The sequence below is a fragment of the Desmodus rotundus genome, chromosome 4, assembly GCF_022682495.2.
Source record: "Desmodus rotundus isolate HL8 chromosome 4, HLdesRot8A.1, whole genome shotgun sequence".
Taxonomy (NCBI): Eukaryota; Metazoa; Chordata; class Mammalia; order Chiroptera; family Phyllostomidae; genus Desmodus; species Desmodus rotundus.
In genome coordinates this window covers 29,151,287-29,173,648 of record NC_071390.1, presented here as the reverse complement: position 1 = coordinate 29,173,648, position 22,362 = coordinate 29,151,287, and the positions used below count along the sequence as shown (strand labels likewise).

Sequence of the window (22,362 nt, the reverse complement as noted above, 5' to 3'; positions counted from 1 at the left end):
ATGTCTAGGTTTGGGGACAAGACAGTTGGCAAAGTAGGTAATAGAGGCTTAGGGAAAAGTGAGAGAGATTCATAGCAAGAAAGATTATTATTATTTGGAGGAAATGCAGGCTTTGTAGGCTTGTGGCAAAAAAATTCACAAATCATATTTCTGTCATTCTAGTTTAGAATCTCATTTAAAATCTTAATTTTCACTGTCAGTTTTACAGTCATTCTTTCACTTTACCTCTCATGCTTTTGTACTAACTTGGAGCCACTACCATACTTTGTGCTCCATGGAATCATGGACTATAAGCACAGACTCTTCATACTTCACAAAGGCCAGAAGTTCCATTGTAACTCCTGCTTTGTTCCAGGAGCATCCTGCCAAAAAGTAATACACACATTGAAAACTCTCATGTTTTTTTAATGAACTATTTACTTTGCATTAAAATAAGTTTCTAGCAAAAAGAAATAAATGCAGACTTATCAGTAAAAGTAAAAACATTTTTTTGGTCCTACTTCTTTAAGAAAAACCATTTTATTACATGAACTAGCTTTTTTATAGTATGAATGAATTTGGTTTGTTCATATAGTTAAGAAAATAAAATGCTGTATACTTTTTATATTGTGGTGGTAGGCTTTATTTCAGTTGGGGTTTTTTCAGTGTTACAATTTAAAGTTTGATTAAAGATTAGTACTCTACCTATAATAGTTAATTTTTAAAGACTTTCTAATTACATTCAAAATTCAAATGATGCATTTTAACCTAACATCTTCTTTCTTCTTAGTCTGTAAGACTTGTATTGTTCAGCACTTTGAAGATAGCAATGATTGTCCACGGTGTGGCAACCAAGTTCATGAGACAAATCCATTAGAAATGTTGAGGTAAGTAAATGTATTTTATAGTTCATCTAAGTAAATGAATAAACACTTAATAACTTTTATTATGCATCATAATATTTGTTGGCACCTTGACTCAGTTAATACAGGTTTTATGAAATTTATGGTTTTCATTTTAAACAATTTATTTCATTTTAGAGTATTTTATTAAGCAGAATTAAAAAGTAAGGATGTACATTTTAAGTATTTAAGAAATACATTTCCTAATTAAAAATTATAACTTTATCTCAGGTTCTCAGAGTTAATTTAGTTGTAGCTATTTTAATATTCTACACACTACACTTCTTTTTTTTAAAGATTTTATTTATTTATTTGTTAGAGGGGAAGGGAAGGAGAAAAAAAGGGAGAGAAATACCAATCAGCTGCCTCTGGCATTTCCCCAACTGGTGGCCTAGCCCGCAACCCAGGACCTTCCCCAAGATCCAGCCCAACATGTCGGTAGTGCTGAGGGCAAGAAACTGATTTAAATAATTCAGAGGAGATCAGAACAAACATTTTCTATCAAATAAATTTTTTTCCTGGTGCTTTCATCAAAAGCTATAAACGAGTAACACTTTAAAATGGAGTTGGTAATAATTACTATATTGTAGCAAATTATCTTAACTTTTGGTTTTGACTGTTAGATACCTGAAGGAATCCAGTCACAGTTTAATTGAATCGAACTCCCTTGGCTAAAATGTAGCATCATATTTTTTTTTAATTTTTACTTGGAAATAACTGAAATCTACAAATATCTGCAAAAATAAAAGTAGTACCAGGAATGCATGTATTCTCTCTACCCAGATTAGTCTGTTGTTAACATTTTACCTCATTTGCTTTATCATATGCTTAAATTTTTGCTCTCTGTGTTTTTTTCTGAATCACCTGAGGGTAAATTACATATAGCATTACCCTTACCTCTGAATGCTTTAGTGCATATTTCCTAAGAATAGAGATGTTATCTTACATAACCACAATATGATTACATTAGTATAATACTTTCTACATTTGCCTTCCACATTTCAGTTTTTGTTAGTTTACCTAATGATATCCTTTATAGAAAGAGGTTTCTTCTTCTATACCACTAAAATTGCTATGGAGGAATTTTTTTTAAAGGCAAACTCAGGGATAATAAGAACAAGAACATCAGCATTCGTGGCACCTAGGATAACTCCTGGAATGTAAGATTCTCAATTAATATGGGTTGAAAGGATGAGATATGATATAGCAAAAACTGGGAACTGGAAAGCCAACTGATGGTGGTGATAATTGAGCAGACCCAGGAGACCTGAATATATGAGGAGGTGACAGGGGAGGATCTTTACCAGCCAAGATTAAGGATGGAGAAAGAGGGCTATAGGGGTTTGAGGAGAGAAAAAAGTGTGTTGTGTTGTCCACCGAAGTGAGAGAATAAATGGGCTGGGGAAATGTAGTATGATTGCTGGCCCCCTTCAAGGCACATTTGGGTTATAGTTATGAATTGGAAGGGCTGTGATTGTGGATTTTTTCCCCAGCAATGGGTGCAAAGTGCAGAGATAATGGAGAGTTGGATTTAAGTGGAGTTGTGGTTGTACCAAATAGTTTTGAGAAAGTGCAGAGAGGACAAGAGAATTGAAGTATATACATGGATGTGGCTTTTATTGACTTACTGTGGAGTAAATCATTCCTAAACTGGGTGAGGAGGACAGAGAGGACACCAGATTGGTGAGGGATATCTCAGAGGAATAGAAATGAAAGTGATTGATTCCTGATCTGTTTGTACATAAGGGGGAAGAAATTCTTCAAGAGAATTTAGGAATATGTGCATAGTTATTGCTTTCTTATTTTTATTTTCCAACTCCAGGGAAAGGAAAAAGCTGAATGAGGGGGCATCTATAATACACTGTGAATATTTGTGTAATCAAAACCATATAAACACTGGTTATTTTAAAAAATGGTAATAAGACTATATCAGAAGATGAAAGTAAGGAAAAGGTGTATGTTAGGAGGAAAGAGGTGGAGATTGCAGGATATCAGGGAACTCAGAGAACTAAACCTTTATCTTCCCTAAAAGGATGTCAGAAAAATCTACACAGCAGAAAAAGCGTGGCTTTGTTGTGTGTGTGTGTGTGTGTGTGTGTATAGTACATATATGTGTGTATATACATATACATGAAAGTAAATATTACAAGGAACAGGTTGGATTTGAACATGGTTGCCTCTGGGGTTGTAGGAATCAGGATGAGAATGTTCTATTTTAATGTAAGATTTATGGGGAGGTTTGGCTTGTAAATTATAAATATGTATTACTTTGATAAAAACAAAAATATTAAATTAAGAAGAAGAGAAATGCTACCTTTAAGTACTACTGCTATTAAATATTCAGGGAAAACTTGGTGAACAAGTCAGTATTTGAGTTAAGTCCTGAAGAATAAGGTAACAGTGGTTTGGTTGGAGAGTAGGAAGAGTAACTGAGCCAGGGTAAAGAGCATGAGGGAGAGAAACAGACTGCAAAACACAAGGCATTTTTGCTGGCTAGAGACGAGAGGTGATAGGATAATAACACCAGTTATGGTTTCTAGGGTGGATTCAAGTTATATAAACACTTGAAGCCAGGTGGTGGGAAGAAATTAGTTCTTGAGCAGGCAAGTAATGAATCTTTCTTAAGTACTAATTTGATTATTATGAGCAGGTCAGGTTAAAGGAAAATAGCTCGACACTGTCCTAGTCGAAGGAGTGTGGTAATTGAGGAACTAGAAGGGTAACGAGTATGGGGAGATGAGATGGAGAAATACCTAGAAGGAGCTGTCAGTGGACCCTGGAGATGTAAATGTGTGAGTTGAGAGTGGTGGGAAGAAGTGTGTGTATTAAGAAAAGTCTTACATTTTGAGACTTTTTTGGAAAGAGATATGGTTTTATTTGTAAATGTAATTTTTTAAAAGTAAGACAGTAAGAGTGGTGTTCAATATTTTGTGGGCGGATGGATGAGACAGTGACACAGATGAACAGAAGGAGGTGCTTGAGATATTCAGCATCTGTTGGGCATGTGGAACTTGAGCTCAGCAGGGAGATGTAATATGTGTGTATATAAAAGTTACTTGCTTTATATGGTAATTTAATTATAATTAAATATATAATTTTAATATAAATATGTATAAGTTAATTTAAACATATAAGTTACCTGTTTATACAGAGTCACAAAAGTGGATGAGGTCCTCAAGGAAGGCAGCCTACAGAAAAGGTCAGAGCATGCAGAGTGCAGAGCATTGAAAATGCTTGATTTAAGAGTAGATGGAAAAGAAAAATACTTAGGGAGAAAAAGAGTAGACAGAAAAAAAGAAAACCAGGAAAAGACATTTTGAAGGAGGCAGTTTTGGACAACTGTCAAACTGCTTCAGAACAATATAGGAGAAAAGTGACTACAAAATAATTTTAAAATTTTAAACCTATCCATTTGGAAGTTATGGATGATTTGGGGAGTTCAGTAAAGGATGCAAAACAGTATGTGACAGAAATAATGTTGATTATGCTTCAAAGATTTTCCAATTTGACGAAAAGATTGGGAAACAGTTAACAGCTTGAAAAGACAATAAGTTAAATGTAGGTTGGGTCTTTCAAGATTCAGGGAAACTACATGTTTGTAGTTAGAGAAGAGTAATGCTGCTGAGCAGGATGAAGGTATGAAGAGCGAAGAGGGCATTGTGGGAGCAAGAGAATTAGATTAAAGAAATGAAAGCCAAGAAAAGGACGAATTACACTCTTATCCAGAAAAGAAAACTAGAATAATGTCAAGAGAAATATTTACTTTTTTTTTTTTAATCTAAGAAGAGAGAATGACTAAGTGGTCTAAATTTCTGAGAACAGAGAGTAGAATTTATTTCCTTTATATGAAAGAGCCAGAGTTGTGGTAGAGATTTTGAGAGTGAGTATATCTGCTAATGTTGCAAAACCAACCACCCCTTAAATGTCATGCTTAAAACATTTGTTTTTAAAAAGCATTTCTTATTCCTCACAATTCCTCATGTCACAGATCTAAGCGGTTCTTCTGGTCTTGGCTGGACTCACTCCTATGACTGCAGTTAGCTGCTGATTGAATAGAGAGGCCTCTCTGCTGACCTCAGCTTGGTTCTGTCATATTGGGATGGGCCGTCAATGGACTCATCTAAGATGGCCTTGTCAGGGGAGCTCGGTTGTCTTGTGTGTGGTGCCTCATCCTCCACACCTGTTCTCATGGCTGGCAGGATTCTGAGAGAGAGCAAACAAAAGCACGTGGTGCCTCTGAAGGCTTCGGCTCAGAACTAAGCACAGTGTCATTCATGTCATATTCTGTTGGCCTAAGCATATCTCAAGGGTAGCCTACATTCTTGGGGTGGGTAGATTAAGGGGTGGAGTCTAAGTCATGTTCAGAGGGTGTAGATGCAGAGAAAGTTGGGGACTAGGACCATTTTTGTAACCAATCTACCACTGTGGGAAAAGCTAGAAATAGGTGTGCTCCACATGCAGAGGACTTTGGTATGGATGTGCTGAAACTGCATGTTCTACATGTTCTATAAGATAGAGATCTCAGACTGTTTATGTGTTTGATTTTGCTATATTCATTGTTAGTGTATTCTCTTTTCCCCTTTGGAAGGTTGGATAATACGTTAGAGGAAATCATATTTAAACTGGTCCCTGGACTACGAGAACGTAAGTTGCTCTTTGGCTTCTTGCAGATTTGTGTTTTATGAAACCAACATTGCTATTACACATTTTATGATTGATCTATTATTTTTGTACTTCTTTTTTTCTTTTAAATTAGAAGAACTTCAGCGTGAATCTGAATTTTGGAAGAAAAATAAGCCTCAAGAAAATGGACAAGGTGACTTTTTCTTACATCTGTATCTGACAGCATCTTTCAAATTGGCTAGCTTTTTGTATTTTTGGTGAACTAATGTCTTTCTTCAAGCTCAAATTTCTCCTGTACAAAATTTATGTAGTCCTTTATTCATATTATGAACCTTTCTCTTACTATGAAACTTATATAAAAGCCTGAGGCCACTCCAGTTAAAAGTGATAGGAAATAAAGGAAATTGGACTTTGGGAAGAGAAAAAGGAGGTAAAACAGAAATATGACTACTGATTGCAGCAGTATTTGCTGGAGAGCTAAAGGAAACTGAAGTAAGGAAGAGCTGTAGCCTGAAAGTAAACAAGTGAGAGGTTTTGTCTTACTTTATTTTGTATGTTCGTTTGAATAGGAGATGGAACTGAGATGTGGCTGAGAGCATAGCAACGGGGTCTTAGAAAGAAGTTTTCGTAGGTGCAGCTCATCTATCCTGAAATTTGAAAATATTTCTAGGTGCTTATTGGAATTTTTCCCATCATCACTGTTCAAAGTCCAAATTTCTCTTCTGGGTCCCAGGAGACTCAGGAAGCAGTGAATTTTTTATAATTTTAGCAAAGTAGCAAACACTACTGGGCAGAGAAAAGGCTTTTAGTAAGTATGTAATTCACACAAAGAAAAAAAGTACAACCTACCTGAAATTATAAGGAAATGGTATCATTTCCCATTAATTAATATAAGATTTATTTCAAGATAACCTAAGTGCCACTGAAATGTTTCAACAATGTGTGTGTGTTTTTATAGCCTCACTCCTGAGCTCAATCTCCCACCTCTGGTTTTCCCATAAGATCAAAGGATTGTCAATTATACATAATTAAAATGGGTGAGAAAATGCTCTTTTCATTTGTAAAATGAGGATCATAGTTTCATTAGTTTAGTTTAACTGTGCAGGGCTGGCTTCATGTATTAGGGGAAGTTTGAGCATAGTTTTGAATGACTGGGATCAGGTAGAAAGGGATTATTTTTTATCTATAACCACAAAATAAGCCTGACAGAAGATGAATTAACTAAAAAGAAACCAAGCCTGACAAAAAATGGCTTAACTAAAGGCTTGTTTAGCCTAAGTGTAAATTACAATTTAGTGCTATAGTAAAAATATAGATGATATAAAGTTGACTAAATGTTCGTTTTTGACTACCTTTCCAAGAGGACAGGGGATCAGCATCAGGAGCTATGTTGTAGGTTTAGTTTATGACTCTGTGTATCTTCCAGATTCGCTTGTGAAGGACTATAGCCTACTTTGTGTTTTTCTTCCTTTTCCCATTATTTCTCCCTCTTGTTTTTTAAATATTTTATTTATTTATTTTCAGAGAAGGGGGAAGGGAGGGAGGAAGAGAGGGAGAGAAACATCAACGTGTGAGAGATACATCAACCAGTCGACTGGTCACCCCCAGCCAGGGACCTGGCCCACAACCCAGGCATGTGCCCTGACTGGGAATCAAACCAGCAACCCTTTAATTTGCAGGCCAGCACTCAGTCCACTGAGCCACACACTGGCCAGGGCCCTATTTCTCCCTCTTTATTTTGTAATATTTGGTCTTTAATTTCAGTGGAGAATTTGGATCTGTTCTGGGGGTGGAAGTTTAGGTCACAAGAGGCAACTACTGTCTATGTGGGTTCCATATAAATATGTAGAAGAAACAATGCAGAAGAGAACCCACTTGCTTTTTATGAGACAACTATAATGCTTGTATTAATCATCATAGAGGAGTTGACCTGTTGGGTTCTCCCCCGCCCAGACCTTCCTATACTGTAATGCTCGGCTAGCCAATTCTTTCAAGTTTCAGCTTAGAGATTTTATCTGGAGATTTTCCCTGAATCTCTGCTTCACCCCAAAGTTTGAGTTTATTACCTTTCACATATGTGGCCATGCTGTCCATTTTACCTCTTCCATCAAAGGCCGTATCTGACTTCTCCATCTGTCTTCTTTACTTTTCTGAATCTCCTCCTATCCCTGACCACTATGAGGATGAGGATGATAACACCCTAGTTTTAATATTGTTCCCTCAAGCCTAGCACAGTGCATAGCTAATAGAGTTAAAGGCACGATGAATGAATGAATCAGCAAATATAGTTGTATTATATGTAGGCTGAAGTTATTTCATAGTTTAAATACATTTGAATATAATGTGAAGTATACCATTCAGATTTCTTTAATGGAGTTTTAACATGTTATATAGCTATGTACATGTTTAGAAAGATAATTCTACTCATAGTTAACTAGCTGATTTTATGAATATTTTAAATATTGAGAACTTAAAGAGAATATTTTATAGCAGTGATTTTCAACTTTTCTCATCTCATGGTACACATAAACTAATTACTAAAATTCCACACACCAGAGAATACATCTTTTGCTGATCTGACAAAAAGGTATAGTTTTGATTCGTTGTCAATTTTATTTGACAGTCTAAGGGAAAAGAAGTCAGTGCCCCTGATTAAAATAGTCAGATATTGTAAGGTTTGAAATTTCTTGTGGCACACTAATGTGCCACAGCACACCAGTTGGAAGTCACAGTTTTATCGTTTTAAAAGAGCATTTGGTTTTAAATTTGAATATATATATAACTTGGAAGTATTTTTATATCCTGTTTGCTTTCTAAGTGATCTAATTACTAGTTACAATTACTTTTGTGACCAGATAAAGTAGTTCTGAATCTTATTTGGATGTCCCAGTGAGCCTAGACATCTTACGCTGTGTTAATAAGTAACTGATGGTTTTTAAAAATATTTTCATTGTTGAGTTAGTTGGGACATTTTAAAGTTAAAGAATTTAATGTTGATTTTTGTTTCAGTGATTAATATATTGTTTAACTTTAATATCAACTTTGAGTTATATCTTTAGTTTCATTTAAATTTTACAGATGATACTTCAAAAGTTGACAAACCTAAAGAAGATGAAGAAGGTGATGAAAATCAAGATGATAAAGACTATCACAGAAGTGACCCACAAATTGCTATATGTTTAGATTGTTTACGGAACAACGGACAATCAGGGGACAATGTAGTAAAGGTAAGTGGACAAGTACAGTTATATTTTTTATAATTATTTTATAGTAAACCTTTGATAATTTGTTGATGAATTTTCCTAATGTTTCAAAATGTTTGCTCTCAAAGTTTTTAATATAATCAAGCAGAATACCATTCTCCAACCATCCCATACCTACAAATGGCCAAGCAATTGCTCACTTCAGGCACCTGATTTCCAACCGTACAACTGAACTGTCCTGGGCCAATGCTACCACCTAGTGGCTGATGTGAGAATCACACCTCTATTTCTCCTTTCCACCTTTTTATGCCTTTGGGAGTTCATACGCATTTTTTCTCTTTTGAAGTGTGGTAACCAACTCTGACTCAGATCATTTCATGTTGGGCGGTATCTCCAACCTTTTTGTTCATCCTCTTCTAATTTTCTCCATTTATTTGCAACTCAAAAACATGTCATGGCTGACACATTTTATGAATAATTAATTGGTTCTAAAGTAAAATTGGATGTCATAAAATGCTTGTGAACTTTTAAAGTTCTGGAAAGCTTCCAGATTATTTCTTATAGAATCTCCATTTCTAACACTGTTTCTCTCTCTGTTAATTGAACCTTTTTGTAAAGGACCTCCATACTAGAGAGTTTAAAACACCCTACTTGCTTTTAATTGCAAGAAACTTTTGTTTTCATTGTAAAGGTTTACTGCTTTACCACTTAAATAGATTTTTGTCACTTTGTCCTACTAAATTACAGCCATTGAGTATATTGCTGCTTTCTTTGTATTACATGTTTTATTCAAATAACTATATTCAATGTCTCTTCTTTTCTTCCACTGTATAATCTATAGGCAAGTGGGTTGAATTTTCACTAATACTTTTTTTGAAAAGATTTTCTTTATTTCTTTTTAAAGAGAGGGGAAGGGGGAGGGAGAAAGAGTGGGAGAGAAACATCAGCGTGAGAGATGCCGATCAGTTGCCTCTCTCACACCCCCAACTGGGGACCTGGCCTGTAACCCAGCCATGTGCCCTGACTGGGAATCAAACCAGAGACCTTTTGGTTCGCAGGTCGACACTCAATCCACTGAGCCACACCAGCCAGGGCATGAATTTTCGCTAAACATTTAATGACATTTTTCTTTTAGGAAACTAAAAATAAATTTTCATATTAGATTAAGTGTTCCCAGCATCTTCCAACAAAGAATATGTGAGCACAGTGAGTCAGTGAATACTAATCAGCTATGTGGATATGGGGCAGTGAGGATATTTAAATAAGAAAAAAATTTTACTCAGGGAACTTGGGTGAGGTCTTATACAAATAAACAGTATAATACAGTAAGATAATGACTGGATTAATAGAGTCTGGTTCGATAAGGCATGTCATAAAGTGCAGAAATCTTTAGGGATGCGGCCATTGTGCCTGTTAACCTTCCCAGGCTTCTCTATTGTTTTTATGCTCTGGTGGATCACCCTTTCTTTTTTGTAAGTCTTTTTATCAGGGTTTTTAATAACCTTACATTTCTCTCATTGCCAGTCATTTCTGTAATTCCCATTTTGGGAGGTTCTTCTTAGTAGAGATTTGATCATCCTTTAGTTCTTGAATACGTGAGTTATTACCTTATAGTGAAAATTAAGTCAATAGAAAGGCTGAATATCTTTATAAATAAATGTAAAGTATACTTCTTTGCAGGATTTCTCATAAGAAAGTAAGTGTCCCAGTTGTGAGTTTCCCTAACACCTGAAACTGCACATATTTAAAGACAAGTTCATTGTATTTTCACCTATCTTTGCTCCAGACATGCAATTTCAGTTATCATTACCATCTTTCAATGAGTCATACAAGTTCAAAACCTTGGAGTCATCTTTGACCTTTTACTCTTTCCCTTCAGCCTGTTATAAGTCCTGAAAAATTCTCCAGTCTAGTGCTGCTCACCTTATATGTAGATTGTTCAAAGTAGTCTCTTAAGTATCTTTTGTACCTTAATTTCTTTTATCACCCATGGCTGAGTCCACAGACTGAGTATGCTTAAGGCAGAGAGTGAAGGGCAGAGTCAAGGCCAAAATCAGGGCAGATAATAAATATTTTAGGCTCTATGGGCCATATAATCTCTGTTGCAGCTACTCACCTTACTCATTGTAGCCCTAAAGCATCCATAGATGATGGTGAATGAACGGCATGGTTGTGTTCCAATAAAACTTTACTTAAAAAGATAGGTGGCCAGCCAGATTTTGCTTGAGAGCTGTGGTCATAGTTTGTGATCTTCCGGCCTGTAGCATCAAATCTTAACACCTTAAGACAGTATTCAAGGCCTTTAACTAAATAGACCCTATCTTGATAAACTTACCTGCCATTGTACCCATCAGTGAAACAACTTCTCAAGACAAACAGTTATTGCTTTATATATGAGTACCAATGTATATGTTGGCACTCATACCTGACAAAGGACTTGCGTCCAGAATTTATAAAGATTTATATTAAGAATATTAAAACCCTCTAAAATTTTGAAGTCTTTCTTTTTTGGCATGTTCTTCCTTCTTCTCACTACCTTCCTGTGCTTCCGTCAAGACTCCAGCAGAGACCTCTATTCTTTGTGATGCTTTTTCTACCTTAGGGAATCCCATCTCTGAAATTCTGTAGCAATTCTATGGGATTTGCATTTGTCACTCAATTAGGGCTTAGTTTGTTATTTCTTAAGTCAGCATTTACCGTGTTCCTGAAGATACCAGGCACTGATGCTGGGTTGTTTTTTTTTTTAATCTTTTTTGGTATCGTCTTTAGAACATAATTATAAACTCCTTAAAGGCAGGGAAGCAATGTCTATTTTCCTTTATAGCCTCCTCAACCACTTATTCCTTTGCAGTAAGATGTGATTCTCAAATGTGGTGGTGGAGTAGTCACATGTATAGTTTACATGGTATAGCTATTTTTTTTATAATTTAAAAGCCAATGCCAAGAACAGGAAGGCAGTGAAAATAGTAAAGACCTCCAAAAATTTTCTCCTCCATGAAAGCAATTAAAAAATGGGCAAAAAAGCCCTTCAAAATCAACTTGTTCAGAATTCTAATAATTATGAAATTAAGAACAATCTAACAATAGCCAGAGGGGAGGGGACAGTGGGGAGAAGGGTTTTCAGGAACTACTATAAACAACACATGGACAAAACCAAGAGGGAGGGTGGAAGCAAGGGAGGAAGGTGGGTTTGGCTGGGGTTGGGGGGAGGGGTGGGCAGAAAATGCAGACTGTAATTGAACAACAATAAAGTAATTAAAAAAAAATTCTAATAATTAACCAAAGACTTGCAGAAGTCTGTGGAGCAATTAATCAAGAAAACTGTCTGATGTTGTGCCATTTTAACTTATCTTGGTCGCATCCCCTGCTCTGTCAGGCACCAAAGGGACAAAAGAGGTGGAGTTGTTTCAAAGCCCAATTGTCAAATAATTGTCATTATTTGACCTATCTGGTGGTTCTTGGAATACTTCACTTACAAGGGACTTTGAAAAGCTTGGACAGAATCTGGGGAATGCGGAAGAGCAAGCAAGCACATGCTTAGGAAAGACTCGAATAGAGCGCTAAGCTCTCCCCTGTGGCTGACCCTGAGGCTCTGCACAAGCGGGAAGTGAAAACTAGGACAGAGTTTTCCACAACCTGATTTACTGTTGGAAGCGGTCCCCAAAACAAACAGAGTCCCTCGGCAAAGACTGGAGACTTAATTTTTACAAGTGTATAAGGAACTCTGTTTAGTCATTAGCCAATCACTAGATGGAAACTAGTGACCATATTATATAAAGAATACACACTTACAGAATTAGTTTAGGTAAGTCATTAAAAAGAAACAATAAGAAACAGCCACGACAATAAATCCTGAGGGGCTAGAGGGAATCTAATTTTCCAAGGTTGTCATGTTACGTTATTTAAGGCGTTCAGTTAAAAAAAAAAAAAATGAGGCAAATACAAACAAGAAAGTATAGTGCATTTACAGGAAAAGAAGCAGTCAGTAAATCTGTCCCTGAAGAAGCCCAGGCATTGGACTTACTAGATAATAGATTTTAAATCATCCATTTTAAGCATGCAAAGTACTAAAAGAAACTATGTCTAAAAATCTAAATGAAAATATAAGAACAGTTTCACCAAATAAAATATTAATAAAGAGAAATTATTTTTTAAATATTTTGGAGTTGAAAGTATAATAACTGAAATGAAAAATGCATTGTAGATGCTCAACAGCAGATATGAGCCATAGGAAAAGAACCCAAAAACTTGAAGACAGATTGCACTTATTCAGTTTGAGTAACAGAAAAAAAAAAGGAATAAAAATGAACAAATTCTCAGAGGCCTGTAGAACACTGTCAGACTTATCAACATACACATAACAGAAATCCCAAAAGAAGAAAAAAGCAAGAGGGGCAGCCCCGACCAAAGTGTCTCAGTTGGTTGGGCATCATCCTGCAAAGCAAAATGTCCCAGGTTCAATTCCCAGTCAGGGCATATGCCTGGGTTTCAGGTTGGTCCCTGGTCATGACACATATGAGAACAACTAATCTATGTTTCTCTCTCCCTCCCTCTCTTGCCCTCTCCCTTAAAAAATAAATAAAATTCTTTTTAAAAAATGAAGAGGGACAGAAAGAATAATTGAAGAAATAAGGGCCAGAAACTTCTTAAATTTGATAAAAAATATTAAAAATCTAAGAAGCTCAACAAACTTCAGGTATAATAAAAAAGAAATTAATAGCAAGACACATCATAATCAAACTGTTGAAAGACAGAATCTTGAAAGCAACAATAAAGAAGTGACTCATCACTTACTAGTGATCTTCGGTAATATTAGCAACTGATTTCTCATCAGAAGATAGAGGCCAGAAGGCAGTAGGATGACATAAGGAGAATGACGAGAAAAAAAACAGAACTGTCAACCAAGTATTCTGTGTCCATCAAAAAATCTGTATCTTTTAAAAAGGGAGGAAATATTAAGATATTCCCAAATAAAAACTAACAGAATGTGTACCTACCAGACCTTCTCTGCAAAAAAATAATGAAGGGCGTCCTTCAGGCCTAAATTAAAGGACCCTAGACCATAACTCAAATCCACATTAATAAATAAAGAGCACTAGTATAGATAACTACACAGTTAAATATAAAAGACAATGTATTTTTTGTTTCTAACTTTTTTTAGGGAGGGGGGAGAATGGAGATATATAAGAGCAAATATTTGTATACTATTGAAATTAAGATAGTAGTGCTCCAAACTAGATTATTATAAATTTAGATGTTAACTGTAATCCTGAGGGAAATCACAAAGAAAATAAGTTGAAAATATATAGGAAAAGAAGTTATAAGGCAATTAAAATGATATATCTTTAACATGAAATAAAGCAGTAATTGAGAAGTGGAACATTTAAAATAGAAATAGCAAAGTGGCAGATAAAAATCCTACCCTATCAGTAATTGCATTAAATGGAAATGGATTATACTCTCCAGTGAAAGGCAGAGGTTGGCAGAATAGATAAAAATACATGGTACAACTATAGGCTGTCTACAGGAGACATACCTCAGACTCGAAGACACAAATAGCTTGAAAGGTAGACTGGAAAAAGAAATGCCATGCAAGCAGTAACCAGAAAAACAGCACTGGCTATAGTAATATCAGAAAAAAACAAACTTGCAGACAAAAATTGTCAAAGACAAAGAAGGAAATTTTTTAATGACAAAAGTATCACTCCATCAAGAAAATATAACAGTTAAACATAAATGTACCTAACAATAGAGCCCCTTAATATATGAAGCAAAAACTGCCAGAATTGAAGGGAGAAATGGACGGTTGAACAATATATCACACTTTCAATAATAGAACTAGGTGAAAAGGTCAATAAGGAAATAGAAGATTTGAACAGCACTAAAACTAGCTAGACCTAACAAACATTGATAGAACACCCAACAACAGGAGAATACATGTTTTTCACAAGTGCATAATGAACATCTGTCAGGATACACTATATCATAGGCCATAAAACAAGTTTCAGTAAATTTAAAAGGATTGGAATCTTTCCAGGGGCAAAAGGATGGTTCAGCATATGCAAATCCATCAGTATAATACAGCACATTAGCAAAACAAAAGATAAAAATCACATGATCTTATCAGTAGATGCAGAAAAAGCATTTGATGAGATACAACATCTATTTATAATTAAAACACTCAATAAAATGGATATAGAAGGAAAGTACCTCAATATAATAAAGGCCATATGTAACAAACCCTCAGCTAATACTATACTCAGTGGTGAAAACTGAAAGCTTTAAAACCAGGAACAAGACAAGGATATCCACTCTTACCACCCTACTTGGACATAGTTCTGGAAGTCCTAGCCAGAGCAATTAGGCAACAGAAATAAATAAAAGGCATCCAAATTGGGAATAAAGAAGTAAAGGTGTCACTTTTTTCAGGTGACATGATTCTGTAATAGAAAACCCTAAAGACTCCACCAAAAAGCTATTAGAAACAACAAACAAATACAGTAAAGTTATAGCACACAAAATTAATGTACAAAACCCCACGGCTTTCCTATATACTAACAATGAAATTTCAGAAAAAGAAATGAAAAAACAGTTCATTTTGTAATTGCAACAAAAAGAATAAAATACCAAGGAATGAACTTAACAAAGGATGTAAAGGACTTATATACTGAAAACTACAATACCTTGTTAAAAGAGATTAAGAAAATATAATAAAATGGGAAGATAGTCCATATTCATGGATTGGAAGAATCAACATAGTTAAAATGTCCATATTACCCAAAGCAATATACAGATTTAATGCAATTCCCATCAGAACCCCAATATCATTTTTTAAAAAATAGAACAAAAAAAAATAATCAGATTTGCATGTAACCACAAAAGACCCCAAGTAGCCAAAGCAATCCTGAGAAAAAAGGATGAAACCAGATGTATCACACTATGTGATTTCAAATTACACAACAGAGCAACAGTATGGTATTGGCACAGAAACAGACACATAGACCAGTAAAGCAAAATTGAGAGCCCAGAAATAAAACCACATGTATATGGACAAACAATTTTTGACGAAGGAGCCAAAAACACACAACAGAGAAAAAAACTTCTTCAGTAAATGAATGGTACTGGGAAAATTAGAAAGCCACATGCAAAAAGAATGAAACTTGATTACAGTTTTTGTCCTCATACAAAAATTAATTCAAAATGGATCAAAGACCTAAATACAAGGCCTGAAACAAACAATTGCATGGGCAAAAACATACATACTAAACTCATGAACCTTGGTCTTAGAGAAGATTTTATACAGTGTCCAGCACAAATAATGCCCCTTTTAATTACAAAATCATAAGCATGTAATTCTGTAACATAACAATATCACACTCAAGCACACCATATAACATTTTAGGTGAAATATTCAAATTAAAACTATAAATTATTACACCCATATTATTACCCTACCAACCACCCTCAAGCAGGCATTACTGCTGCTGGATCCTGTATATTTGACTCTAAAGGCAAGGGAAGTAAAGGTAAAAATAAGTGTGTGAGACTATATCACACTAGAAAGCATCAGCACAGCAAAAGAATAAGGCCACAAACCAAATGGAAGATGATATTTGCAAACAGAAGCTCCAACAAAGGGTTAATACCTAAAATATATAAAGAATTTATGCACCTGAACACCAAATAATCCACTTAAAAAAATGGGCAGGGGACCTAGACATTTGTCCTAAGAAGACATATGAATGGTCAAGAGATACATGAAAAAACTAGCTATTGGGGAAATGGATATCAAAACTACAATGAGACACCACCTCTCACATGTTAGAATAGTTATTATTAACAAGACAAGCTATAACAAATGTTGGAGAAGTTGTGGAGAAAAAAGAACTCTCATTCACTGCTGATGGGATTGTAATCTGGTATAGCCACTATGGAAAAGAGTATGGCAATTCCTCAAAAAATGAACAAGAGAGTTACCATATGATCCAGCAATCCCTCTTTAGGGTATCTACCCCCAAAACTTGAAAACATTTATTCACAAAGATACATGCACCCCTATGTTCATTGCAGCCACCTGTGTTCATGGTAGCCAAGACACGAAATACAGAAACAACCAAAGTGTCCTTCAGTAGATAATTGGATAAAGAAGATTGGTACATGTATGCTGTGGAATACTACTCAGCCATAAAAAAGATGAAATACTGCCATTTGCAACAACAAGGATGGACCTTGAGAATATTATGCTAAGTGGAGTAAGTCAGAAAAAGCTAAGAACCATGTGATTTCACTTATGTGGAATATAAAACAAACTCAGGCATAGACAACAAACAGTATGGTGGTTACCAGAGGGGAATGGGACGAAGTAGTAAAAGGGGCAAAGGGGGTCAACTATACAGCAATGGAAGATTTGATTTTGTGTGGTGGTACACAATGCAATGTACAGATCATGAATCATAGAAATCTACACTTGAAACCTATTATATATAATCTTATTAATATCACCCCAACAAATTCAATTTAAAAATAAATGAGAGAAAAGGACTGACATCATACAAAGTATATCTCCAACCATGGCAGAATAAAATTAGAAATCAGTAACAGTAGGAAATGGTGAAATTTACAAATGTGTGGAAATTAAGCTACACACTACTAAATAAGCAATGTGTCAGAATAAAGCACAGAGGAAATTAGAAAATATTTTAAGATGAATGAAAATGAAAGCACAACAAACCAAAACTTAGGGATGTAAAAAAAGCAGCGTTTAGAGGAAAATTTATACCTATAAACACCTACATTAAAATAGAAGATCTCAAATTAATAACTTAATCTACCTTAAGAAACTAGGAAAAAAACAACTAAAAGCAAGCAAGCAGAATAATACAATTATTAAATATTAGATTTAAAAAATGAAATAGAGAATAGAAAAGCAACAGAAAGTTAACAAAACCAAAAAATTGTTTTTCTGATGATCAATAAAATTGGCAACTCTTTTGCTAAATAGGCTAAGGAAAAAAACAGAGGACTCAATGTACTAAAATCAGGAATGAAGGAATATTTCTAGTAATCTTACAGAAATTGAAAAGATTGTAAGGGACTGCTGAGAACAACTGTATGCCAAAAATTAGATAACCTAGATAAAATGGAAAATTTCTAGAAAGACACAAACTACCTAAATCGACTCTAGAAGAAATAGAAAATATGAATAGACCTGTAACAAGCAAAGAGATGAAATTAGTGATTTAAAATAAAAAAGAAGTTCCCACAAAGAAAAGCCCAAATATTTAAAGAAGAATTAACACTAATCTTTCATAAATACATGCAAATGATAGAAGGAGAAACACTTCCTAATTAAATCTGTGAGGCAAGTAATCCCCTGATACCAAAACCAAAGACATCACAATAAAAGAACTTTTAGGAATCAAAGGACACAATCAATAAAGTGAACCTATAGAACCTAAAGGTAACCTATAGAATGGGAGAAAATATTTGCCAATCATGTATCTGGTAAGGTGTTCATATCCAGAACATGTAAAACTCTGCAATGCAACAACAAAAACAGTCAAATAATCCAATTTAAAAATGGGTCAAGGAAATATACAAATGGCCAACAAACACATGAAAAGATGCGAGACATCACTAATCATAAGAGAAATGCACATCAAAACGTATCACTTCACACCCATTAGAATGACTAATGTCAAAAATAAAACAAAATAGCAAGTGTTGGTAAGTATGTAGAGACATTAGAACCTGTGTACTGCTGGAAAATTGTAAAGGTACAACCTCTATGGAAAACAGTGTGGAGGTTTCCTGAAAATTTCTAAAAATAAAAAGTACCACCATGTGATTAATCAATTTCATTTCTGGCTATATATCTCCCAGAATTGAAAACAGAGTCATGAGATATTTGGACACCCATGTTCACTGTTGCACTATTCACAATAGCCAAGAGGTAGAAGCAACCCAAATGTCCATCAATGGATAAATGGATAAACAAAGTGTGGCGTATACAGTGAAATATTACTCAGCCTTAAAAAGGTCGTATCCTACAACATGGATGATTGAGGACATTATATTAAGTGAAATAAGCCAGTCATAGGAAAGACATATTGACTGTGTGATTCCACTTGAGGTATCTAATCAGATTCATAGAAACAAAGTAGAATGGTGGTTACCAGGGGCTGGGGGGACAGGGGAGAAAGGAGGTGTTACTTAGTACTTAAAGAGTTTCAGTTTGCCACCATGAAAAAATTCTGAAGATCTGTTTCACCACATGTGACTATACAAAGCACAACTGAACTGTACACTTAAAAATGGTTAAGATGGTAAATTTTATGTTACATGTTTTTTTACCGCAATAAAAATTGCAAAAAAGGGTTTTTTTAAAAAGAAAAACTGACCAGTTTTCATTAATAAAGATGCAAAAATCCTCAAAAAATACTAGCAAACTGAATTCAGCAGCTTACAAAAAGGATTATATACCATGACCAACATGCAAAAATTAATCAGTGGTCCTACACCATATTAATAGAATAAGGGGGTGAAAGACCACATGGTCATCTCAACAGACAAAGAGAAACCATTTGACAAAATCCAACACTCAATAAATTGAGTAGAAGGGAACTTCCTCAACCTGATAAAACGCAATTACAGAAACCCACAGCTGTCACCATAATTAATGGTGAGAGACACTGAAGGCTTTTCAGGAACGAGGATGTCTTCTCTCACCTCTTCTGCTCCACATTGTACTGGAGGTTCTAGCTAGAGCAATCAGACAAGGAAGAGAAATTAAAAGCATCCAGACTGGAAGAGAAGTAAAACTATATTTTCAGGTACCATGGTCTTGTGCATAGAAAACCTTCAGTAATCCACAGAAAAACTGTTACAGTTAATAAGCATCTTAGCAAGGTTGCTGGATATAAGAAGTAGGAATAAAGTTGGAATGGCAATCCAAAAATGAAATTTAAAAAGTAATTCCATTTATAATATCAAAAGAATAAAATATTTAGGAATATATTTAACAAAGAAAAATGTAATACTGATACACTGAAAACTACAAAATGTTTAGAAGGCCTAAATAAATGAGACATCCTATATTCATGGAATGGAAAACTTAATACTGCAGTCCTATCCAAATTGCTCTTCAGATTCAGTGAAAACCCTAACTTAGCATAAAGGTAAACATACAGATTAGTGAAATAGAATTGAGAGTCAGAAATAAACCCATGTATCTATGATGAATTTATTTTTGACGTGGGGGCCAAGGTAATCCAAGGGGAAAGCATGGCACCATTCCACAAATGGTGCTGGAACAATTGAACATCCACATACAAAAAAATGAAGTTGGATCCCTGCCTCATGCTACATACAAAAATTAGCTCAAAATGGATCAAATACCTAAATATAACAGCTGAAACTGTAAAACTTTTAGAAGGAAACATAGGGATACATTTTCCTGGCCTTGAATTTGGCAATGGATTCTTAGAAATAATACCATCAGCACAAGCGTCAAAACAAAATATCAAGATTTTACCAAAATCGAAAACTTTTGTATAAGAAAGTGTATCAAGAAAGTGCAAAGAAAACCTACAGAATGGGAGAAAATATTTCCAAATCACAAATCTGATAAGCCTCTAGTGTCCAGAATTTGTAAAGAACTCTTAAAAACCAACAACAAAAAGATAACTCTTTTTTTTTGAAGTGGGCAAAGGATTTGTATATCTTCTCCAAAGAAGATATAAAAACGGCCAATAAGTACATGAAAAGATGCTAAACCTTATTAGTCAGTAGGGTTATGCAAATCAAAATCACAATGAGATACCACTTCACGTCCTCTAGGAAGGCTATTATGTTTTTTTAAAGGAAACTATTAAATGTTGGGTAGAATGTGGAGAAATTGGAACCCTCTACATTACTGGTAGAAGGTAGGATAGCACAGCCAGTGTGAGAAACAGTTTGGCATTTCCTCAAAAAGTTAAACAGAGTTACCATATGACCCAACAGTTCCACTTCCAAGTATATACCCAAGAAAACTGAAAACATACATTGACACAAACTCTTGTTCAGGAATGTCTATTTTGTATAGTTATTATTATCATTAGCATTATTTTGTATTATAACCAAAAGATGAAAACACCCTCAAATGCCCATCATCTGATGAATGCATAAACAAAATAAATCTGCCCGTTAGAATGTTATTCAGCTGTAAACTAGAGTGAAATACTACTACATGCCACAACATGTACAACATGAATAAACCTTGAAAACATGCGAAGTGCGAAAGAAGCCAGACACAGGAGGCCACATATTATATGATTCTATTTGTATGAAATGTCCAGACTAGGCAAATCCGTAGAGACAAAATTGGATTAGTAGTTGTCAGGGCCTGGGGAAAGGGAAGAGTGAGAAGTGACTGCTGATGGGTGTGGAGTTTCTTTGCATGCTGAAGAAAATGTCCTGGAATTAGAGTGGTAATGGTTGCACAACCTCATGAAAAAATTGTATGCTTTAAATGGTGACTTTCATGATATTTGCATTATATATCAATTTTTAAAAAGTCAGAGTCAAGCTTTAGCTGGTGGAGATAGTAACCATACCATTCTGAAGATGAGAGAAAAAACATTGTAAGGGGTTTGGGCTTAAGAAACAATCAAAAACAAACAAACAAACAAAACCCCTCAATAATCAGTATCATAAGAACTAGAATTTTTTGAATTGTATCCTAGAACTGAAAGCCTACCTAACTTGCAATATGGACCACTATTTAATTTCAGATATAGTCTTTTAACGCTTCTAGAACAAAGGAATAAAGAGTACTCTAGGGTAGCCAACATTAAAGCAGAAAGAAGCATATTTTGAACCGTTCCTCTTCTGGCCCAAGTTGGAAGGAAAAAGTTAGAAGGCAAGGGGGTTGTGTCTTGAAAGGGAAAGGTAACATGCTCAAAAACACAAAACAAATATCTTTTCATAAATCATTTCTTCAGATATACAGGTGTGCCAGAAATGGTGATCCCCACAGGGTAGCTCCACAAGGCCTGGGCTGCACCGCCCACTGCGCCAGGCAGCAGCCTCCCCTTCACCGCCTGTGTATCCTACACTTTTCCTCTTCCGTGTGGGCACAAGATAAAATGGTAGGGAAGAAGCACTGCTCTCAGCTTCTCTTTGAAGGTTCATCTCTTTAAGCTTCTCCCTACCATCACATCATCTCCTACTGAACACTCTCAATTGTTATTGCCCCTCCTAAAAAGTGCCCGTTCCTTCTCAGAGATCTGTAGAGCAGTAATTTTCAAATGGTGTGCTGCAAGAATTTTTTAAAATGTGCAATACCTGACCAGTCAGGGGCAGTGACCTCTATTCGCTTAGGTTGTCAACTTACAAAATAGTTCTGCTTTTGACTCAGTGAATTTAAGAACATTTCCAAATTGTCTATCTAATTTTCTATACATATAAGTAGAAGTAATATTTTCTATCTTTAAAAGATCCAGTTGCCAGTTTTTGCTTTATATTGATATTTTCTGAGGTTTGGGGATATAAGCTTGTTTTACAGGTTGGCTCATCTTTATCACATCTACAACTACATTTCAGTTCATTTTCAGCTTGTGTGTGCATTCTGCTTTGGTTCTTCTGTGTTAGTGATATTTGACCTTAAAGAGTAA

The 22,362-nt window shown here is 35.2% G+C and overlaps 1 protein-coding gene across 5 annotated transcripts in view; it reads left to right on the top strand.

Moving 5' to 3' along the window:
* PCGF5 (polycomb group ring finger 5) overlaps positions 1–22,362 on the top strand; it is a 112,249-nt gene that overhangs the window by 69,679 nt on the left and 20,208 nt on the right. For 4 of the 5 annotated variants that reach the window (XM_053923555.2, XM_053923557.2, XM_053923554.2 and 1 more), the window contains exons 3-6: positions 770–866; positions 5,470–5,525; positions 5,638–5,697; positions 8,583–8,731. In XM_053923555.2, the coding sequence (XP_053779530.1) occupies positions 770–866; positions 5,470–5,525; positions 5,638–5,697; positions 8,583–8,731 (362 nt within the window). The remainder of the gene's footprint in view (positions 1–769; positions 867–5,469; positions 5,526–5,637; positions 5,698–8,582; positions 8,732–22,362) is intronic. The other variant, XM_053923556.2, reaches the window with a different exon arrangement.